This window comes from Chaetodon trifascialis, chromosome 14 (genome assembly GCF_039877785.1).
Source record: "Chaetodon trifascialis isolate fChaTrf1 chromosome 14, fChaTrf1.hap1, whole genome shotgun sequence".
Lineage (NCBI taxonomy): Eukaryota > Metazoa > Chordata > Actinopteri > Chaetodontiformes > Chaetodontidae > Chaetodon > Chaetodon trifascialis.
The window spans coordinates 1839474-1856434 of record NC_092069.1 but is presented as its reverse complement, the minus strand read 5'-3'; the positions used below and the strand labels follow the sequence as shown (position 1 = coordinate 1856434).

Genomic DNA, 16961 nt, shown 5'->3' with positions numbered 1-16961 from the left:
AGTTGTGTATATATAATCTTCAAACTAATCAACAATAAAGTAAACAAAAACAAACGGTCAATATAAATGAATATCAATATGTTTTTCACAATGAAAAATATACCTCAAGGCTATGGCAAGGCTTGTTTCTAACTTTTTACATTTTTCATATCAGCATATACAAAGAGGATTCTCAATATTATCAGAGCAATTTTGACACTCGTATAGTATATTTGAAATAAACTACAATAGACTTAAAGTACATCAGAATTTCTGTGTAATCTGCAGGGAGCTCTCTCCAAGATCACCTAACAACTTGGAAGCTGCCGGGTTCATGTGAATATTTGGGATCTAAAATGATTCAGAAATGGTTGAGGCACCTTGACATCGACTCTGCATGCTGCTGTAAAGAACCTTTTTAGACTGTGTATGTATGTTCCACACAGCTCACAAGAGCTCAAATAAGATATTTTTTCTCAAAAATTGTCCCTTGTGTGCACTGAGTCAGTAACAAAACCCAATAACCTTGGAAAACTCTTTCTGTTTTCTGTTTTTGAGGTTAAGTATGTGCTCAGCTGGAGCTAAATTCTGTTAATCATGGTCACAATCAATGAGGCATATTTTTTCTACTTCTTCAAAAACAAATAAAATTCATACAGATGCATTCTAAAGCTAGTTGGAAAAATACTAAGACTAACTTGCAGCATAGCTTAAACTAAATTTTGTTTCATGCAAGTGCATTTATGAATTTTTTTAGGCAGGTAGTTGGTTGATTTCTTACCTGCTTCTCAGGTAGACGTTTTGGTCCGTCTGTCCCTCTGTCCGTTAAAAGTTTGTAGCAGCAAGCAGCTTCTCAAGGTTGGACTTCAGAGCTTAAAGGTCAGGCATTAGACAAGCAGAGAAATTTTCCAGGGTAAACCGTAACCACTGTGACAGAAATGACTTAGTGCAGTCAGGTACTTTCTGTTGGTTGCTGCTTAGGATCTACCACTTATTTCTGTTTTGTGCACTTGGACTGCTGGTTGCTTCTGTATGTGGCTGCATGAAGGTCTACTGCAGTTGAAAACAATCAGTTTCTTGTCGTACTTACTTATATACCCTGGACTTGAATGTTTTAACCTACCATCCCCCTAACCCACGCACACATATACACAAACATACACACCCTTCTCCAGATCAAATGAAGTTTGACATTAGTGTGCGGGAAGACAGCCCTAACGGAAGTGCTGTTAGCTTGTTAGTGTCCCATTTCAAAGACTCTTCGTCATGGTGCTGTTGTGGAAAGCCCACCATCTTATTACTGAAAGTCATAGTGCTTGTGTGTGTATGTGCAAGTTGTGACAGATTAACCAAACACTGGATGTTTCCCCAAAACTAAGGCATTATTGTCTCACCTTTCCTTTACGGAAAAAAGAGTTATTTATATGTATTTGCAATAACTGACTTGGGGACACGGACACAAACTGCAAACACAACACTGATGATACTGTATGTATGTATGTATGTATGTATGTATACACACACACATACACACACATATACACATGTGTGTATATATATATATGCATATATATGTATATACATGCATATATATACACATACATATGCATATACACACGTATGGATGTGTGTGTATACACACACACACACACACACGTGTATATATATGTGTGTGTGTGTAATATATATATATATATATATATATATATATATATATATATATATATATATATATATATATATATATATATATACATATATATACACACACACACACACACACACATGTGTATATGTATATATATATATATAACATTCATTTAGAGTCATGTTTGTCCTATATTTACTGTACTTTTAGCTCTGTTTGAGTCATCCTTCACCCTTTCCTGAGGGTAATGTAATGTCTAGTTCATTAGCTGCTAAATGCTCCACTATGTTCACCAGCTAGTCGCTAACTGTCTGTCGCCATTTGCTGCTGGGCAGGTAGTGTACAGTAGTTTTCAGATCTTTTTGCTGAAAGCAGCTCCCTGCTGCAGCTGAAAACTATGCTATGAGAGCAGTGAGAGTGAATCAAAATAAAGTGAAGGGCTCTAAAACCATAACAATGAGCTGAAAGCCAGAGAGGGGGAACTGAAGAGTTGGTGTCTGTAGGGTACATTTTTCAGGAACAATGAATGTCAAAATTTCATGGCAACCTATCCTGTAGTAGCTGAAGTGGTGAGCTGACATTGCCACTCCTGGAGCTGAGTTTGAGTCATTTTCCTTGTGGTTCCTATGCAATCACCTGTAGTAATTTATAGACCAACACATTTGGAGAGGACATAACAAACTTTACATGTGGACACCCAATCAAACCTTCCTCACCCATGCCACCCATATGTAGTTGGTACTTTATTTTGTTTTGAATTCTGCAAGTTATGTATCATGACAATGCAGTTGATTTGATCACCTGTTTAGAGGGCTGTCAAATCCATCAAAGTAGACCATCTCAGTGTTTAACATTTCAAAACGTATACTTGAAATATATGAGGAGATGCCACTTTGGTCAGTTCATAGAGAGAGAAAGAGCATATGGAGTGTAAACACTATTTGGTAGCTAAGAATTCCATGGTAATTGTGTCAGTGCAGTGCGGGCTATATGACTTAATAAAATGAGGGATTTAAAACAAAGAACAACTAATGCACATACACTTGTAGGTCATTCTACAAAGGTGTTAAATGCTTGTATATCAAGTAGACAGAACAATGAAAATGAAAATAATGAACAATTCCATTATGTCATCATCCTTTCAGCTAATGTTCATAAGATGACCATTCTATTCAAGAAAAACTGGGTGAGACATCTGTAGATTAAAGGCATTCTTGGATTTGATAGGACAGCATTGCATAGTAAACATTTCCTGGACAAATCAGTTTATGATTGTGTAAATGTTCTCTGACTTTTCTGTTGAAGAGACAGGCATCACTACTGTATAAAGACACCTTGTTAGTGTGTCAGAATCAAGAAAACCTCAATCTCCAAACATTAGCTATTAAGAATGTTTAAAAAATAAAAAATAGGAAAAAAAATAAAAGGATGTGTCCTTTTGCATGCATATATTTGCTACTTTGTCCTTGGGACATGAAATATTTTATATGTGTGGATTCTGACTGAAATGGAAGACAAAAGGTGAAATGGTGGAGATTCTGCAGAGTTTGTTAGCATACAAAAAGCTTGTTACCATTTAAGATTCTCGTTATGGGTCTTGTTGGAAATAATGACCTGTGCCCAGGAAGCAGCTGGTCTTAACAAGGGCTCTGCAACACACTGATTTTACAGAGAATAACAAGCTTTACACTCAAAGCCTACACCACCTCTGCCTAGGTTTTCATCAGAAATACTGGCAACTCCCATCTGTGCCATTGTACATGTGTTCATCAGTTGACAAACCAATGATAAATTCCGTGTTTGGTGGTTTTTGGAAAATTAATTTTGTTTTTTTAAATTCAGCATGGAACATTTTTGCTGTCCATTGCTGCGTGATACAGATACGATATGATCGAGGTAAAGTAGAGAGCAATCAGGTTCAAAAGGCTGTGCAGTGAGTAAAACTGTTTTCATCACAGGGTTACAGGTTTAGTATACTTCAAACTAGTTTGTACAACCTGTCATCTATGTCAAAAAGACTAAACTGTTTACATTTGTTTTAATGGCAACACTTGAAGCTTGCCACTATAGTCCGTTTCTGGTTGCATTCCACATCTCTCTGCAGGAATTCTGTGTGGCTTTGTACCGCAATGAATCGTCATTCATGTGAAGAGCACACATTTTGAGTCCTTGCAGGCATTATGGTGTTGCACTTGGTTGTATGTGCACACAAACAGCAGCAGACGTTTTTTCTTTTGGTAAAGAATGAATAAAGAGAGCTTGAGAAAGAAGTTCAAATCTTACATGCTTTCTCACCTCTGCACACTTTGCCAATTGCTGAATGAAGGGGACATAACTGTCAGTTGTGACAAAGCTATTTAAAAAAAGACCCCATTTCCGCTGGAATGTTGCATAATTTCAGATACTCTTTGTAGATCTGCGAAGTACTTTAAGTATGTCCATGAACTGGAAATGGAAATGGATTCTACACCTCCTGATCACTGTAGGTGTTACTTGCTGGTTGGTGTCTAGCTGGTATATAATCCACAATTTAGTCTGTCAAGTGTCCTACCTTCAGCTGACACAACCACAGATAAACAAATTGTCAAGGAAATGTAAAATCACTTTCCTGGATAACATCACTAAAGATGATGATGAATGTGGTGTCCTTTACTTTCACAGAGAGCTGAATTCATGAATACACATTCTTGTTTTGATATATGTAATCTCTACATGCAGATAATGGATATGAAAGAAGAACCTGTTGGCAAGGGACAAGAGTTTGGTAACAGAAGTGTTCTGGGTTTTGTTTGTAGTCTGAGTAGTATTGTGCAATCATGTCTGAGCAAACTTTGGTTGCATGTAGGCAAACAGCCTGTGTGGAACACAAAAGGGACGAAATGCATTAGCTAAAAGGCAATCTCGAAACCCATTGGCTATTGTGTAAGGCTGATTTAGCTTTGTTTTAGCTTTTTAAAAATGTATCTGCATTCATATGCATATACAAATATACATTATATACAAGTAAAAAGCCTCATGTCTTTCTCCTTAGTCAATTTCATGTCAACAGATTGTGAACAACATACTCAACATACTCATGTCGCATGTCCAACAGCTTTAAGTCCACACAGATGTGTCCTGTGTAGACGAAAGAAAAATAAATAATTGTGGCTTTGCTTCCTTCCATTTTTTATTTTACATCACCAAAAGAGAACAATCTTAGTTGCGACCTTTTTTTGTCTCTAAGAAGGCACTCTTTGTAAAGGTTGGATGGGATATAACTCCTGAAATGTCATTGTCCCCAAAATGTTTAAGTTAAAGTTGTCGTAGTTAGTACTCCAGTTATTAATTATTAATTTTACTTTTATCAAGGCTGCTGTTCTAGGCTGTGTTATTTATATCTTCTAACATTGCCTTGAGATTGGGTAGCACGGTGGCGCAGCAGGTAGTCTGCGTGTCTCACAGCAATCAGGTTTCCTGTTCGATTCCCGGGTCGGGCCTTTCTGTGTGAAGTTTGCATGTTCTTCCTGTGCATGCGTGGGTTCTCTCCGGGCACTCCAGCTTCCTCCCACAGACCAAAAACATGCTCATTAGGTTGATTGGTGACTCTAAATTGCCCCTAGGTGTGTGTGTGAGTGTGAATGGTTGTGTGTATGTGCCCTGCAATCAGCTGGCGACCGGTCCAGGGTGTACCCCGCCTCTCGCCGGTTGACAGCCGAGATAGGCTCCGGCCCCCCCACTACCCCGAAAGGGCATTGGCATAGAAAATGGATGGATGGATGGGTCTTTGCAGCCCTTTTTCAAAAGGTACAGTTAGTGGTTATACAGTCCAATCAGTCATGGGGAGTTTTCACAACCTGGCAACCCAAAGGTTGTTCCTATTAATGGGTTTAACATTTATAAAGCATTTGTTAATCATGAAGTATTATTTGATGAGTGACCCTCTTTTGAGATTCATATATTCTGTCCAAACATTGTTAAGCCTTGCAACCCCTAGTTTTGAAATGCCAACTTAAACAAGAAGCAACAATGCCAAAATGTAAAAGCTAGTTTATTTACAATACAATGAGAATCAGGTTTTGGAATCAAAATGAAACTTTTGGTCCAAACAGCTGCTACTTTAATTGTGCTTTGAATAACAATTGCCACATAGAACTTTCCACCACTTAAAACAAATGTTTTAGAAAAACAACGTTGATCTTACTGCTGTGGACTTTTGTACTGAAATATAGATATTACAGATCCATCCTGCTAGTATAATCCTGAATCAAGTAATCAGTAATTTATAGTCTTCAACTATTTGAAACACAGGTCTCATAGTCACATTAAGTATCATAGATTATAAATATTATAAACACCGTCATATGTTAGAATTGCAGGTGTTTTTACATTGTACAAAACCATATCCTCCTGCAGTCCCTGAGGTTCCAGACCCCATGTTGCAAAGCAAAATCTGTCTTTCATCTTTTTGTTGTCTCATTTTAGTTGGTCACTGCTCCCTTTCCTGGCATCAGACCTGCATGCACAAGTCCACATCAGTTTCAACTGGATTAATATTTCTAGTGGGACCTGAGATTTAAGCACTTTCCTAAATTTTGCTCCCCTCTTCTTTTGAATCAGCAATTTGTTAATACAGTCACTATAGTGATGTAGTAACCATAACGCTATATTTGCTGCCACTGTGATATGGGAGTAGTTACAGGCTAATCAGACTCTGCTCTTCTGCCTCTGGCTCCACAGTGTTGATAACTGCTATGTCAGCTGGGAAAAAGCTCTCTGCAGGTGGAGCTGGGGGTGGGTCAGTGGGACAGGTGCGGCTGGGCTGGTTGTTATGTTGGTCGATAAGGTGATAGACAAAGCAGTAGGCTCCAGGTTGACAGCTGTTCTTAACACTGACAGCCAGCTCTGCAGGGGCCAGGGGCCGGTGAACACCATCCATATACACACTAAGCATATAGGAGCCTGAGGGAAAGGAACAAGGAGACATATTACCCTGACAATAATAATAATGTGGTGATGGTATAATATTAGTGCCACAGTAACCCCATATTAATCTTCTCAGTGTTAAGTACTGAAGTAAGGATGTGATTAACACTAAGACTGGAAGCAGGGGAAAATAGTTAGCCTGGCTGGTTCAGAAATATACCTATAAGCACCTCTAAAGCTCACAAATTTACATTTATATATTTTGGTTTTATTTGTACACATGTCACTTTAGAAGAAGCTCTGTGCTGTGCTCTGTAAGCATTTGTGCACATACAAGGAATTTTTTTAAAGGTTGCTGTACAAATATGACCAAAACATAGCAACCATGCTATGATGATTAGACTCGAGAAATCTGTGCACAGTCACTGTAGCCGAATGTTCCTTATCAAGAAATAGTTCCATTGCATAACTTCTGAATCAACAAATTCTCATTTTCACATTTCTGTTTGTACACAGATTAAACAAATTAGATACAGTGTATTCATTTTGTGACCTTAGGTGATTTTTAGAAAATTAAACAGAGCCAGGCTAGCTGTTTTCCCCTTGCTTCCAGTCTTAAGCTAGGCTAGCCATGTCACCTTACTCCAGCCCTGTACTTACTAGTGTTCTCATGCCACACTACACGAAAAAGTGTATTTCCCAAAATGTTTAAGTTAAAGTTGTCGTAGTTAGTACTCCAGTTATTAATTATTAATTTTACTTTTATCAAGGCTGCTGTTCTAGGCTGTGTTATTTATATCTTCTAACATTGCCTTGAGATTGGGTAGCACGGTGGCGCAGCAGGTAGTCTGCGTGTCTCACAGCAATCAGGTTTCCTGTTTGATCCCCGGGCAGGGCCTTTCTGTGCGAAATTTGCATGTTCTTCCCGTGCATGCGTGGGTTCTCTCCGGGTACTGCGGCTTCCTCCCACAGACCAAAAACATGCTCATTAGGTGAATTTGTGACTCAAAAATTGCCCCTAGGTGTGAGTGTGAATGGTTGTTTGTCTTGAGTGTTGCCCTGCGATCAACTGGCGACCGGTCCAGGGTGTACCCCGCCTCTCGCCCATTGACAGCTGGGACACGCTCCAGCCCCCCCGCAACCCCAAAAGGAATAGGCTGTATAGAAAATGGATGGATGGATAATATTCTTCCATTCATTGTTTTTCCTTAAAGTTTGCTTAAAAAATTAAAGGGGCACTACACCAATTATCTGAATTTCGGAAGTGCTACTAAAATAATCCTCTGTGCAGCCTTGTCAAGTCTGAGAAAATAACCCTGATAATGTAATGTAATGTAATAAAGGATCCAGTCATATGGCTGGCCATACTAGCCATACTAGGGACTAAAAGTCAGAAAATGACATCCTCTTTTGGATCGATGTGGAATTATAATTACAATTAGTCATTTTGGCAGCCATTGTTATCCAAAGCAACATACATATGAATTCACACACCGATGGCACAGCAACGGGGCAGTTTCAGGGGTTCAGTATCTTGCCCAAAGATACTTTGGCGTGGACTGCCGAGGCCAGAGATTGAACCACCGACCTCCTGATAGGTGGACCGCTCTACCTCATGAGCCACAGCCTCCCTGAATATTTTTTGAAATCTGTGTCATCCAACTTCCCCAACTTTATGGAAGTGCATGATTTAATTGCTGGAGTACCTTTTTAAAATAGTCTGAATTTGAGAGTAATACCATTGTTAATGGTGGAAAATAAAACAAATGTGTGACAGTATCTTTCAGACATTTACCTTGTTCAAAGCGTGCAGCACACTGTTCAGTGAGCTGTTGGATTGTCGTAGTGGGGAGGACACCCAGAGTTTTTGGGTTGATTCCAATCTCGGGACAGCACACTGTCAGGAAGTCCTATACGACACACATAGACAAAAAGCTGCACAATGATAACTGTATGGACTCATCTCAGCTTGTTTCTCTATGCAGTCTGTGTAAATGTTCACAGACACTTTAACAGTTGTGTTATCACTTTTCCTTTTTTCCAAATATAAGCACTATAGATTGTACACCTATCAATGTGTTTTCCTCTTTGTTCATTTATACATATTTGTTAATGAATACTGCCTTTTAAGCATATTGTGCTTTGAGCCATAGTACATACTAGGAATGGCAGCTCTGATTAACCTCAATGTGAGTCACTCTTGACCTTTCAAGACACAGCGTGACATTGTTGATAAAGTTTTGTATGTGTGTGTACCCGAACAGATCCTTGGGCCATACGCTCCCGGTTGAGAGTGCGTCGTCTCTCCCAGCGGTGGATGGAGTCCTGAACTTCTCTGCTGAGCTGCCGTGTTGCTGACCTCTGCTGGTCAAAAGTCTTAATGTGCTCCAGAGCCCCGTAGGTGGTGGTCAAATAATAGGAACCTACACACAGACACACAAGGTTATTATCAACTAGTCTGGATTTGGAGAGCAAAGACCTCTGCCAAGTCTGATAGTCCACTCTTCTATGATATGCAAATCTGTGAGACAACTATACTGTATGTCTGGATATATTTATAATTGTGGCAATGTTACATGTTACATTACTTGCACCAGTTCTCCCATGAGACCACTGTCCTGAAGTGCTGACAATGACTTCTTTCGGTATGAAGTTTGTGTAACCTCACAATCTTGCCATTGTAGTGAAAAGTTAAAAATACTTTGTGTATCCATCTCCAACACTCAAAGTGGTTCTTCCTTGGCCTATTCCACCTGGTTTTATGAAAACCTGGCAAGTAGTTTTTCTGTAGTCATATTGACAAACCAACAAACAAACCAAACTGAAAATATAACCTCTTTGGCAGAGGTAATACTGTGATAAACACATGAATACATCAACAGGTAGAACTGTTTCAGTATTTACTGGGTTAAAACTGCATATGTGTTGTAGGAATTAGATGACTTACTAAGCCTGGGAATCAGTCTATGAATTGTAAAATTCTTTATGGCCCTCTGTCACTGAGAGGAGAAAGAAAGGACATTCAATGAGGGACACAGGATAGAGGGTGAAAGTTAAGGTACAATTCACTGTACCTGAGGAGTTTATGGTATAGTATAAACCCTAAAATGGTCTTTGTTTTTGAAGGAAAGATTTATGATTACCAGGTGTGCGTGTGATAGCTATCTGTCCTGTTTTGTTGAAAAGTATAAAAGCCAAGACATTGTGGAGATCTACAGAGAACACTGTGAGTCTTCCCTCCATGCTGCATGTATTAAAGAGACCTGATTCATCACACCGAGTCTGTAATTCTTTAGAGAATTAGCAACTCTTAACAAGCAACACGGAGAATTTCCCTTACAGTGTGTATATATACTGTATATATAAAGTATATGTATGTGTAAGTGTGCGTATGTGTGTATACCCTCTCCTAGTGCTAATGATGGGTCCATCAACTCCATCATATATTCAACATCCAGCTGCAGGTTGGACAGATTGGATCTAGCCAGGACGTACATCATTACGGGCAGGAAGTCATCAGCGCCATGGGCTCTCCCTAAACAGATATACACACACACACACACACACACACACACACACACACACACACACACACACGCAAGCACATATATATACTGAACAAAAATATATACGCAACACTTTTGTTTTTGCTCCCATTTTTCATGAGTTGAACTCAAAGATCTGAAACATTTTCTATATACACAAAAGTTCCATTTGTCTCAAATATTGTTTACAAATCTGTCTCAATCTGTGTTAGTGAGCACTTCTCCTTTGCTGAGATAATCCATCCCACCTCACAGGTGTGGCATATCAAGATGCTGATTAGACAGCATGAATATTGCACAGGTGTGCCTTAGGCTGCCCACAACAAGGGGCCACTCTAAAATGTTCTTTTTTTTTTCTTTTTTTTCTTTAATAATATTTGATTGAATTTTTCATGACACGTGGAACAAAACTCACATGACAGGAAAGGGAAGACAGCATAGTGAGTCCTTTCATTCTGTTTTAGGACTGAGCTCAAGCGTTCCATCGGCAGAATTTTTAAAATTTCACCTAACCACTGATTAGTAGTAGGGTCTCATCCACTGGAACAGAATACAGCGTCTTGCAAACAGAAGCTTGTGTAAGAGTTTAAGCTGAACATTTGACAGGGCAGGTTCTTCACCTGAAAGATTCAATAAGAATAAACCAGGATTCATTTGTATTTCTTTATCAAACATAATGTTTATTTCCTGAGAAACTTTTTCCCAAAAATTAAATATGACAGAACAGTGCAAAATGCAGTTCATATAAGACCATATTTCCTTCTTGTATTTAATACAGAGGGGAAAGATCTTGGGATAGGAAGTATTAAGGTACTGGGCTGTCCGCTGTCCTTCTCTTTTGGGTTCAGCATCCTCCAAACGTTAAATAAATTCAAATAAATGTAAAGCTCCTTAGTGGCTACTGCCATCCTAGATGGGCGTGTGCATTTAGAGGGGCTGTGGTCCCACTCTGGGTCTAAGCAAGTGTTTAGATCGCCACTTACAATCACAAACGTTGATATATTAGAGGATAAGTCTGCCAACAGCTTGGAGTAAAATGTGGCCTCAAATGTATTGCCTGAAATTATGACATATCTCCCTTCAGAATCTTTTGTGCATTTTTCTAATGTAAATGGTAGCCTTTTATGTAACAAGATTGCCACGCCTCTGCTTTTGGAGCTAAAAGTAGAGTAGAAAACTTGCCCCACCGAATCTGTTCTCAATTTCAAATGCTCAAGGTCAGATAAGTGGGTCTCCTGTAAAAAGGCAATTTGTGTCCCCTCTTTTTTAAGCACTGAATTTTACGCCTTTTCACTACATTGTTGACTCCCTTCACATTCCATGTTACCGGTTTAGTGATACTAATCCAAAATGAGACGTTAATTCCTAATCTGCAAGATATACGTCCACAGATGTATGCTGCCTATGACAACAGAAAATTGGCAGGAAAAAATAGTAGTGCTGTCGTGAGAAAAAGCCATCTCCAAACGACGGACAAACAAAAAACACACCCTGACCCCAAAGAGAAAACAGAACAAAATTTGGCAAAAAGGTCTTAAAACTAGAAAAGCAACAGAAAAACACCCTTAGGGTATTACAAGAAGACATGACACCAAAGGAGGTCATCTCTATGGAGAGAGCAAGGGGAAAAATAAAAAGCAAAAACAAAAATTACCTCCCCCAAAGCCCCCACTCCCATCCCTGCAGTGAATTTTACCCGTTCCCACTCTGGTTAGATCCTACATAGCACCTTTAAATTACAGAACCGAACAGATGGGTATAACCTAGAGTGATCAGAGCCAAAGATACCCAAGACTCTATCAAATTCACTAAGCACCCAGCCTGATATGAGAGAGTAAATGCACCTTTAAGTTGAACAACAGAAAAGTTCTCTCAGGAATACAGAGGGAAAAAAAGGGTCCTGATATTTAGCATTGAATAAAATAGCTGTCGATTGGACTCATCTTATAACAGAAACCACAACAGAAAATATAACATTGTCCATATTTTAAAACAGGGGACTACCCAGACATGGGTTAGTTCAACAGCAAGTCAGTTTACAGGATTGAACGAGAGCATCTAGCCTCCCTCAAAGTACTGAAAACGCGCATGGAAAATTAAATGGAGCAAGAAAATAATCATGCTCATGTTATAGAGGGGGCACCTGGTAAAAGTTAAGCACCCATCACAAAATATACTTATGGTAGCTGTCATATTATGAGGGAAGACGCAGGTTGGTTTTCCTCACAACTGGTTTATTACCATTTATATGCGTACAGCACATGTGAACTCTCTGACTGCTAGCCTAAAACAATGACGTGACCCCCCCCGACTACGGTAACCTCAAGTGGCCAACAGCCAATTCTTCTTTTCCGAAGAAAACAAACACTTTAAGGTGCATTACTGGCACAAGTGCATATAGTACTTGGCACTAACAGAAAATAAACGGTTTTTACCTGACAGCATAACTTATGCACGGTTTTTCCTATTTTTTTTTTTCATCTAACTCAATACAAGTACTTTAAATGAACACTGAACACCATCAAATCAAATGTAAATATCTTGAACCCCACTAAAGTCCTCTGTCACGGGTTCCTGTAAAAAAAACCAAAACAAAACAAATACAGACCCAATAAGGATAAGTTTAAGTGTCAATCACTTTTCAGTCTCTAAATATGAGGGACAGTTTAATCTCTTGGCCCCTTTAAGTCACTCTCCCGGGAGTCTCAGACTGGAGAGGAGACCCTAGGGTGGGACCTGCAGATGACTTGCTTGGAGATAGCATCTGTGGAGTAACGACTGCTGTAGTTGGAAAACTGCAGTCCAGCTGTGGTGGGTTGGGACCGGCATGCTGTTGTTGCTCAGCTGGGTGGACTGACTCAGGAACAGCCTGAAGGTGCTGTCTTTTGCGTCGAGTCACTGTGCCATTGTCCATTTCCACCAAGTAGGATCTCGGCTCCATAGACTTGCCAACAACCTTGGCAGGTGTTGTCCAGCCCTTGTCCCCATCGAGCTTCACCCTGACACTGGGGCGCAGCTCCAGGAGCAGATGAACTGAATGTCTGTGGTTGTAGAGGAATCTGTAAAGTTCTTTTGCTGCGGCGTCTCTCTGGTGTGGATTTGTCATCCTGTCATCGGCTGGGTTGGGCTTGCTCCTGTTGCAGTGATTGGTGTCAAACGATAACATATCAGGGCTACACAGGGGTCAGGCTGTTTGAGGATGTGTTTAGCTGTTTGAGGATGTGTTCAGCTGCCCCATTCCCCTGTGGATAATGGGGACTGGACGTTTTGTGTGTGAAACCATATCTCTGTTTAAAGTCCTGGAACTCCACTGATGAGAACTGTGTTGCATTGTCACTGACCAGCTCCAGTGGAATTACCCATCTTGTAAACATGTGTTTCAGCTTGCCAATATCCTGCCTGCTTGTAGTAGTAGTGAGGGAAGCAATTTCAATGTCTCTGGAAAAATAGTCCACCACAATAAGGTAGCTTTTGCCCTCCAGCTCGCACAGGTCAGCCGCAATCCTTTGCCAGGGACCACTGGGTCGGGGAGTCGTTACCAGTGGTTCACGTCTCTGTGTAGGATTATGCTCCCTGCAGAAGCCACATGCTTTCACTTTCTGTGTGATTTGAGCTCCAATGCTGGGCCACCAAACTGTCGACCTTGCTCACTCACGACACTTGGTTAATCCCTGATGGCCTTCCTGCAGCTGGTTTAGGACATCAGTTCTAAGTGCTGTGGGGATCACGATACGATCTTGATACAGCACTAGACCATCTGATTCTGAAAGGCAAGCCCTGGCTGCGTGAAATCCTTACAGTGGTGAAAACTGCAATTCTCTGAGGCCATCCTTTTCTGATAAGAGATCACCTTCAGTGTCCGACTGGCCATCTCCATACAGTGGAAGCCTCAAGAGCATGTCAGCCACCACCAGCTGTTTTCCAGGAACATGCTTGGTAGAAATGTTGAACTGCATGAGGCGCAAGAGCAGTCTCTGACACCTCAGTGGGGCCTTGTCAAGGTCATATGTATTGATTAGTGGCACTAAAGGCTTATGGTCTGTTTGAAGACGTACACAGCCCATACCTTGGATGTAACGGGCAAAGCGCTTGCAGGCCCACACACTCACCATGCACTCTTTCTCAATCTGTGAGTATCTTTTTTCACTGTCCGTGAGAGTTCGGGAACAGAAGGCGACAGGCCGCAGCTCACCGTCGTGGTTCTGCAGCAGCTGCTGCCGTCTGCGCTGACCACCACTGGTTGGCCTGCATCATAGTAGCTGAGTGCTATTGCGGTCATGAGCATAGTTTTAGCTTTGTTGAAGGCCTGCTCCTGAGGCTCACCCCAGATCCATGCACTCTCCCTTTTGAGTAGGTTGGTGATGGGGTGTAGTGTGGTGGACAGGCCTGGTAGGAATTTTCCCACATAGTTTATCAGTCCAAGCACCTGAGGAAGCTGCTCAACATTTGAGAGGCTAGGCATTTTGGCGATGCTGTCCACCTCGCTGTTGTCCGGTTTTATACCATTGCCGCTTCTGATGTGCCTGAAGAACTGCAGTTCCGTTTTGCCAAAGTGGCAATTGGCTCTGCTGAGTTTGAGGCCTGGCGCTCGGATCGAATGGAATCTGCCAGAACCCACTTGAGGCATCTAAGGTAGAAAAAACCTTGGCGCCAGCCAGCTTGGGTGTTATATTGTCCAATGTGGGTAGGATGTAGCACTCCCGCTTTAGTCCCCTATTCAGCCATTTTAGATCGACACACACCCCGACCTCGTCTTTGTTACATTTAGGAGCCGGCATCATTGGTGCGCACCAGTCTGTGGGTGTGGTGACTTCAGTAGTCCTTTTTCTCCAAATACCTCCTCTGTCAGGTTACTGGTAAGTGCATGAACTCTTGTAACCAGTCCCATGCATTTTGCCACAGCCTTGCCCAGTAAGTTACTTGCGTATTGTCCTTTAATGACTGTGATCCAGTGTCGAAATTTCACACCTGACGCCTGTGCCTCCCCGGCTGTCCACTGGTGGCCTAGAACAAATCAGCCTGGGCCTCTGCTTTAACCTGTTGAACGTTGCCTCTGTCACCACAGTAGTGTCCGTCCGAGTATCAATTTTAAAGTCCACTGGGCTGTCGTTCACCAATAGCTTAACATTCCAATCAGTGTCTGAGTCAGGCTCCTCAGTGACAGTTGGATTTGATTCAGTCACAGCTCCAAGCAAAAGTCCTCCAATGAAAAATGAATCCTCATCTGAATGTGCCACTGTGTCTGTCTTGACTTCTTTTATCATTTTAGTTTTGCATACCACTTCGAAATGGCCTACCTTGTTGCACTTTCTACATTTTTTTGTTGCGAGCAGGGCAATTTTCATTTTTACCATGCATCCTGTTGCACTGGTGGCAGCTCTGTTTATCCTCACTCTGTCCCTGCGAGTGTTGTGATTTATCTTGGCTCCACCTCTCGTTGCCATACCATTTGTGTCTTACCTCATTCGCTCTGCTTTCCACAAGCTCCGTGCTCTGTCGTTTAACCTGTTTCACTCTGTCATGCGAGCTGGGTGGCTCTTTCCAGCGTCAAATCCGCTTCAAGTTGTAGCTTTTGAAAAAACCTCTCTATCAGTTATCCCTATGATGATCCGGTCCCGGATCTGCTCATCCTTGCCGTTGCCAAACTCACAGTGTTGTGCGAGCTCGTACAGGCTCCACACAAAAGCTTCCACTGGCTCACCAGCTCTCTGAGTCTGCTTGTGAAAACAGGCATGCTGATGGATGGCGTTATGTTTGGTGACAAAGTGTTCATCAGACTTTCCCAACACAGCATCCAGGTCTAACTCTGGGTGTGGGTTATCCTCTGTAGCAGCAGGGAACACAAATGCATTGAAGATAGGCTCCGCATATCTCTTAGACCTTAGACCAGTGTCGGCCGTAACGTTACCTTCTTCTGACAGAGTTGGCGATGCCATTACTAGCCGCGGCACATGGTCTGTAATTTTCTGCTGAATTTGCTTTTGTCTCATTGATTTTTCTCTCTGAGACTGTCTGCCGGCTTTAGACGCCATGTCATAAAACTTGAGGCTGGAAACCACACTTTAAGCCGAAAAAAGTGGGATGGGAGCGGGAGCTCTGCGAGGACACGGCCTTCAGCTAGCCATCGGAAAATGTTCAGTTTTATCACACAGCACAATGCCACAGTTGTCGCAAGTTTTGAGGGAGCGTGCAATTGGCATGCCGACTGCAGGAATGTCCACCAGAACTGTTGCCTGTGAATTGAATGTTCATTTCTCTACCATAAGCCATCTCCAAAGGCATTTCAGACTATTTGGCAGTACATCCAACTGGCCTCACAACCGCAGACCACATGTAACCACACGAGCCCAGGACCTCCACATCCAGCATGTTCACCTCAAAGACTGTCTGAGACCAGCCACCCAGACAGCTGCTGCAACAATCGGTTTGCATAACCAAAGAATTTCTGCACAAACTGTCAGAAACCATCTCAAGGATGCTCATCTGCATTCTCGTTGTCCTCATCGGGGTCTTGACCTGACTGCAGTTTGTTGTTGCAACCGACTTGAGTGGGCAAATGCTCACATTCAATGGCGTCTGGCACGTTGGAGAGGTGTTTTCTTCATAGATGAATCCTGGTTTTCACTGATCAAGGCAGATGGCAGACAGCGTGTGTGGCGTCGTGTGGGTGAGTGGTTTGCTGATGTCAACGTTGTGGATCGAGTGGCCCATGGTGGCGGTGGGGTTATGGTATGGGCAGGCATATGTTATGGACAACGAACACAGGTGCATTTTATTGATGCCATTTTGAATGCACAGAGATACCGTGACAAGATCCTGAGGCCCATTGTTGTGCCATTCATCCACGATCATCACCTCATGTTGCAGCCTGATAATGCATGGCC

At 41.7% G+C, this 16961-nt stretch overlaps 2 protein-coding genes across 3 annotated transcripts in view; one reads left to right on the top strand and one right to left on the bottom strand.

Annotated features, from left to right (window-relative positions):
• Positions 1-9805, top strand: part of tedc1 (tubulin epsilon and delta complex 1) — a 27570-nt gene extending 17765 nt beyond the window's left edge. Inside the window, exon 8 of the transcript XR_011603037.1 lies at positions 8797-9805. The gene's annotated coding sequence lies outside the window, so the exon portion shown is untranslated. The remainder of the gene's footprint in view (positions 1-8796) is intronic.
• rin3 (Ras and Rab interactor 3) overlaps positions 5639-16961 on the bottom strand; it is a 27418-nt gene continuing 16095 nt past the window's right edge. The window contains exons 11-15 of one of the 2 annotated variants that reach the window (XM_070979302.1): positions 9936-10067; positions 8789-8955; positions 8328-8442; positions 6307-6568; positions 5639-6122 (exon numbers count right to left, since the gene is read on the bottom strand). In XM_070979302.1, the coding sequence (XP_070835403.1) occupies positions 6083-6122; positions 6307-6568; positions 8328-8442; positions 8789-8955; positions 9936-10067 (716 nt within the window). In that variant the 3' untranslated portion in view covers positions 5639-6082. Of the gene's footprint in view, positions 6569-8327; positions 8443-8788; positions 8956-9935; positions 10068-16961 lie in introns of both variants that reach the window. The other variant, XM_070979303.1, reaches the window with a different exon arrangement.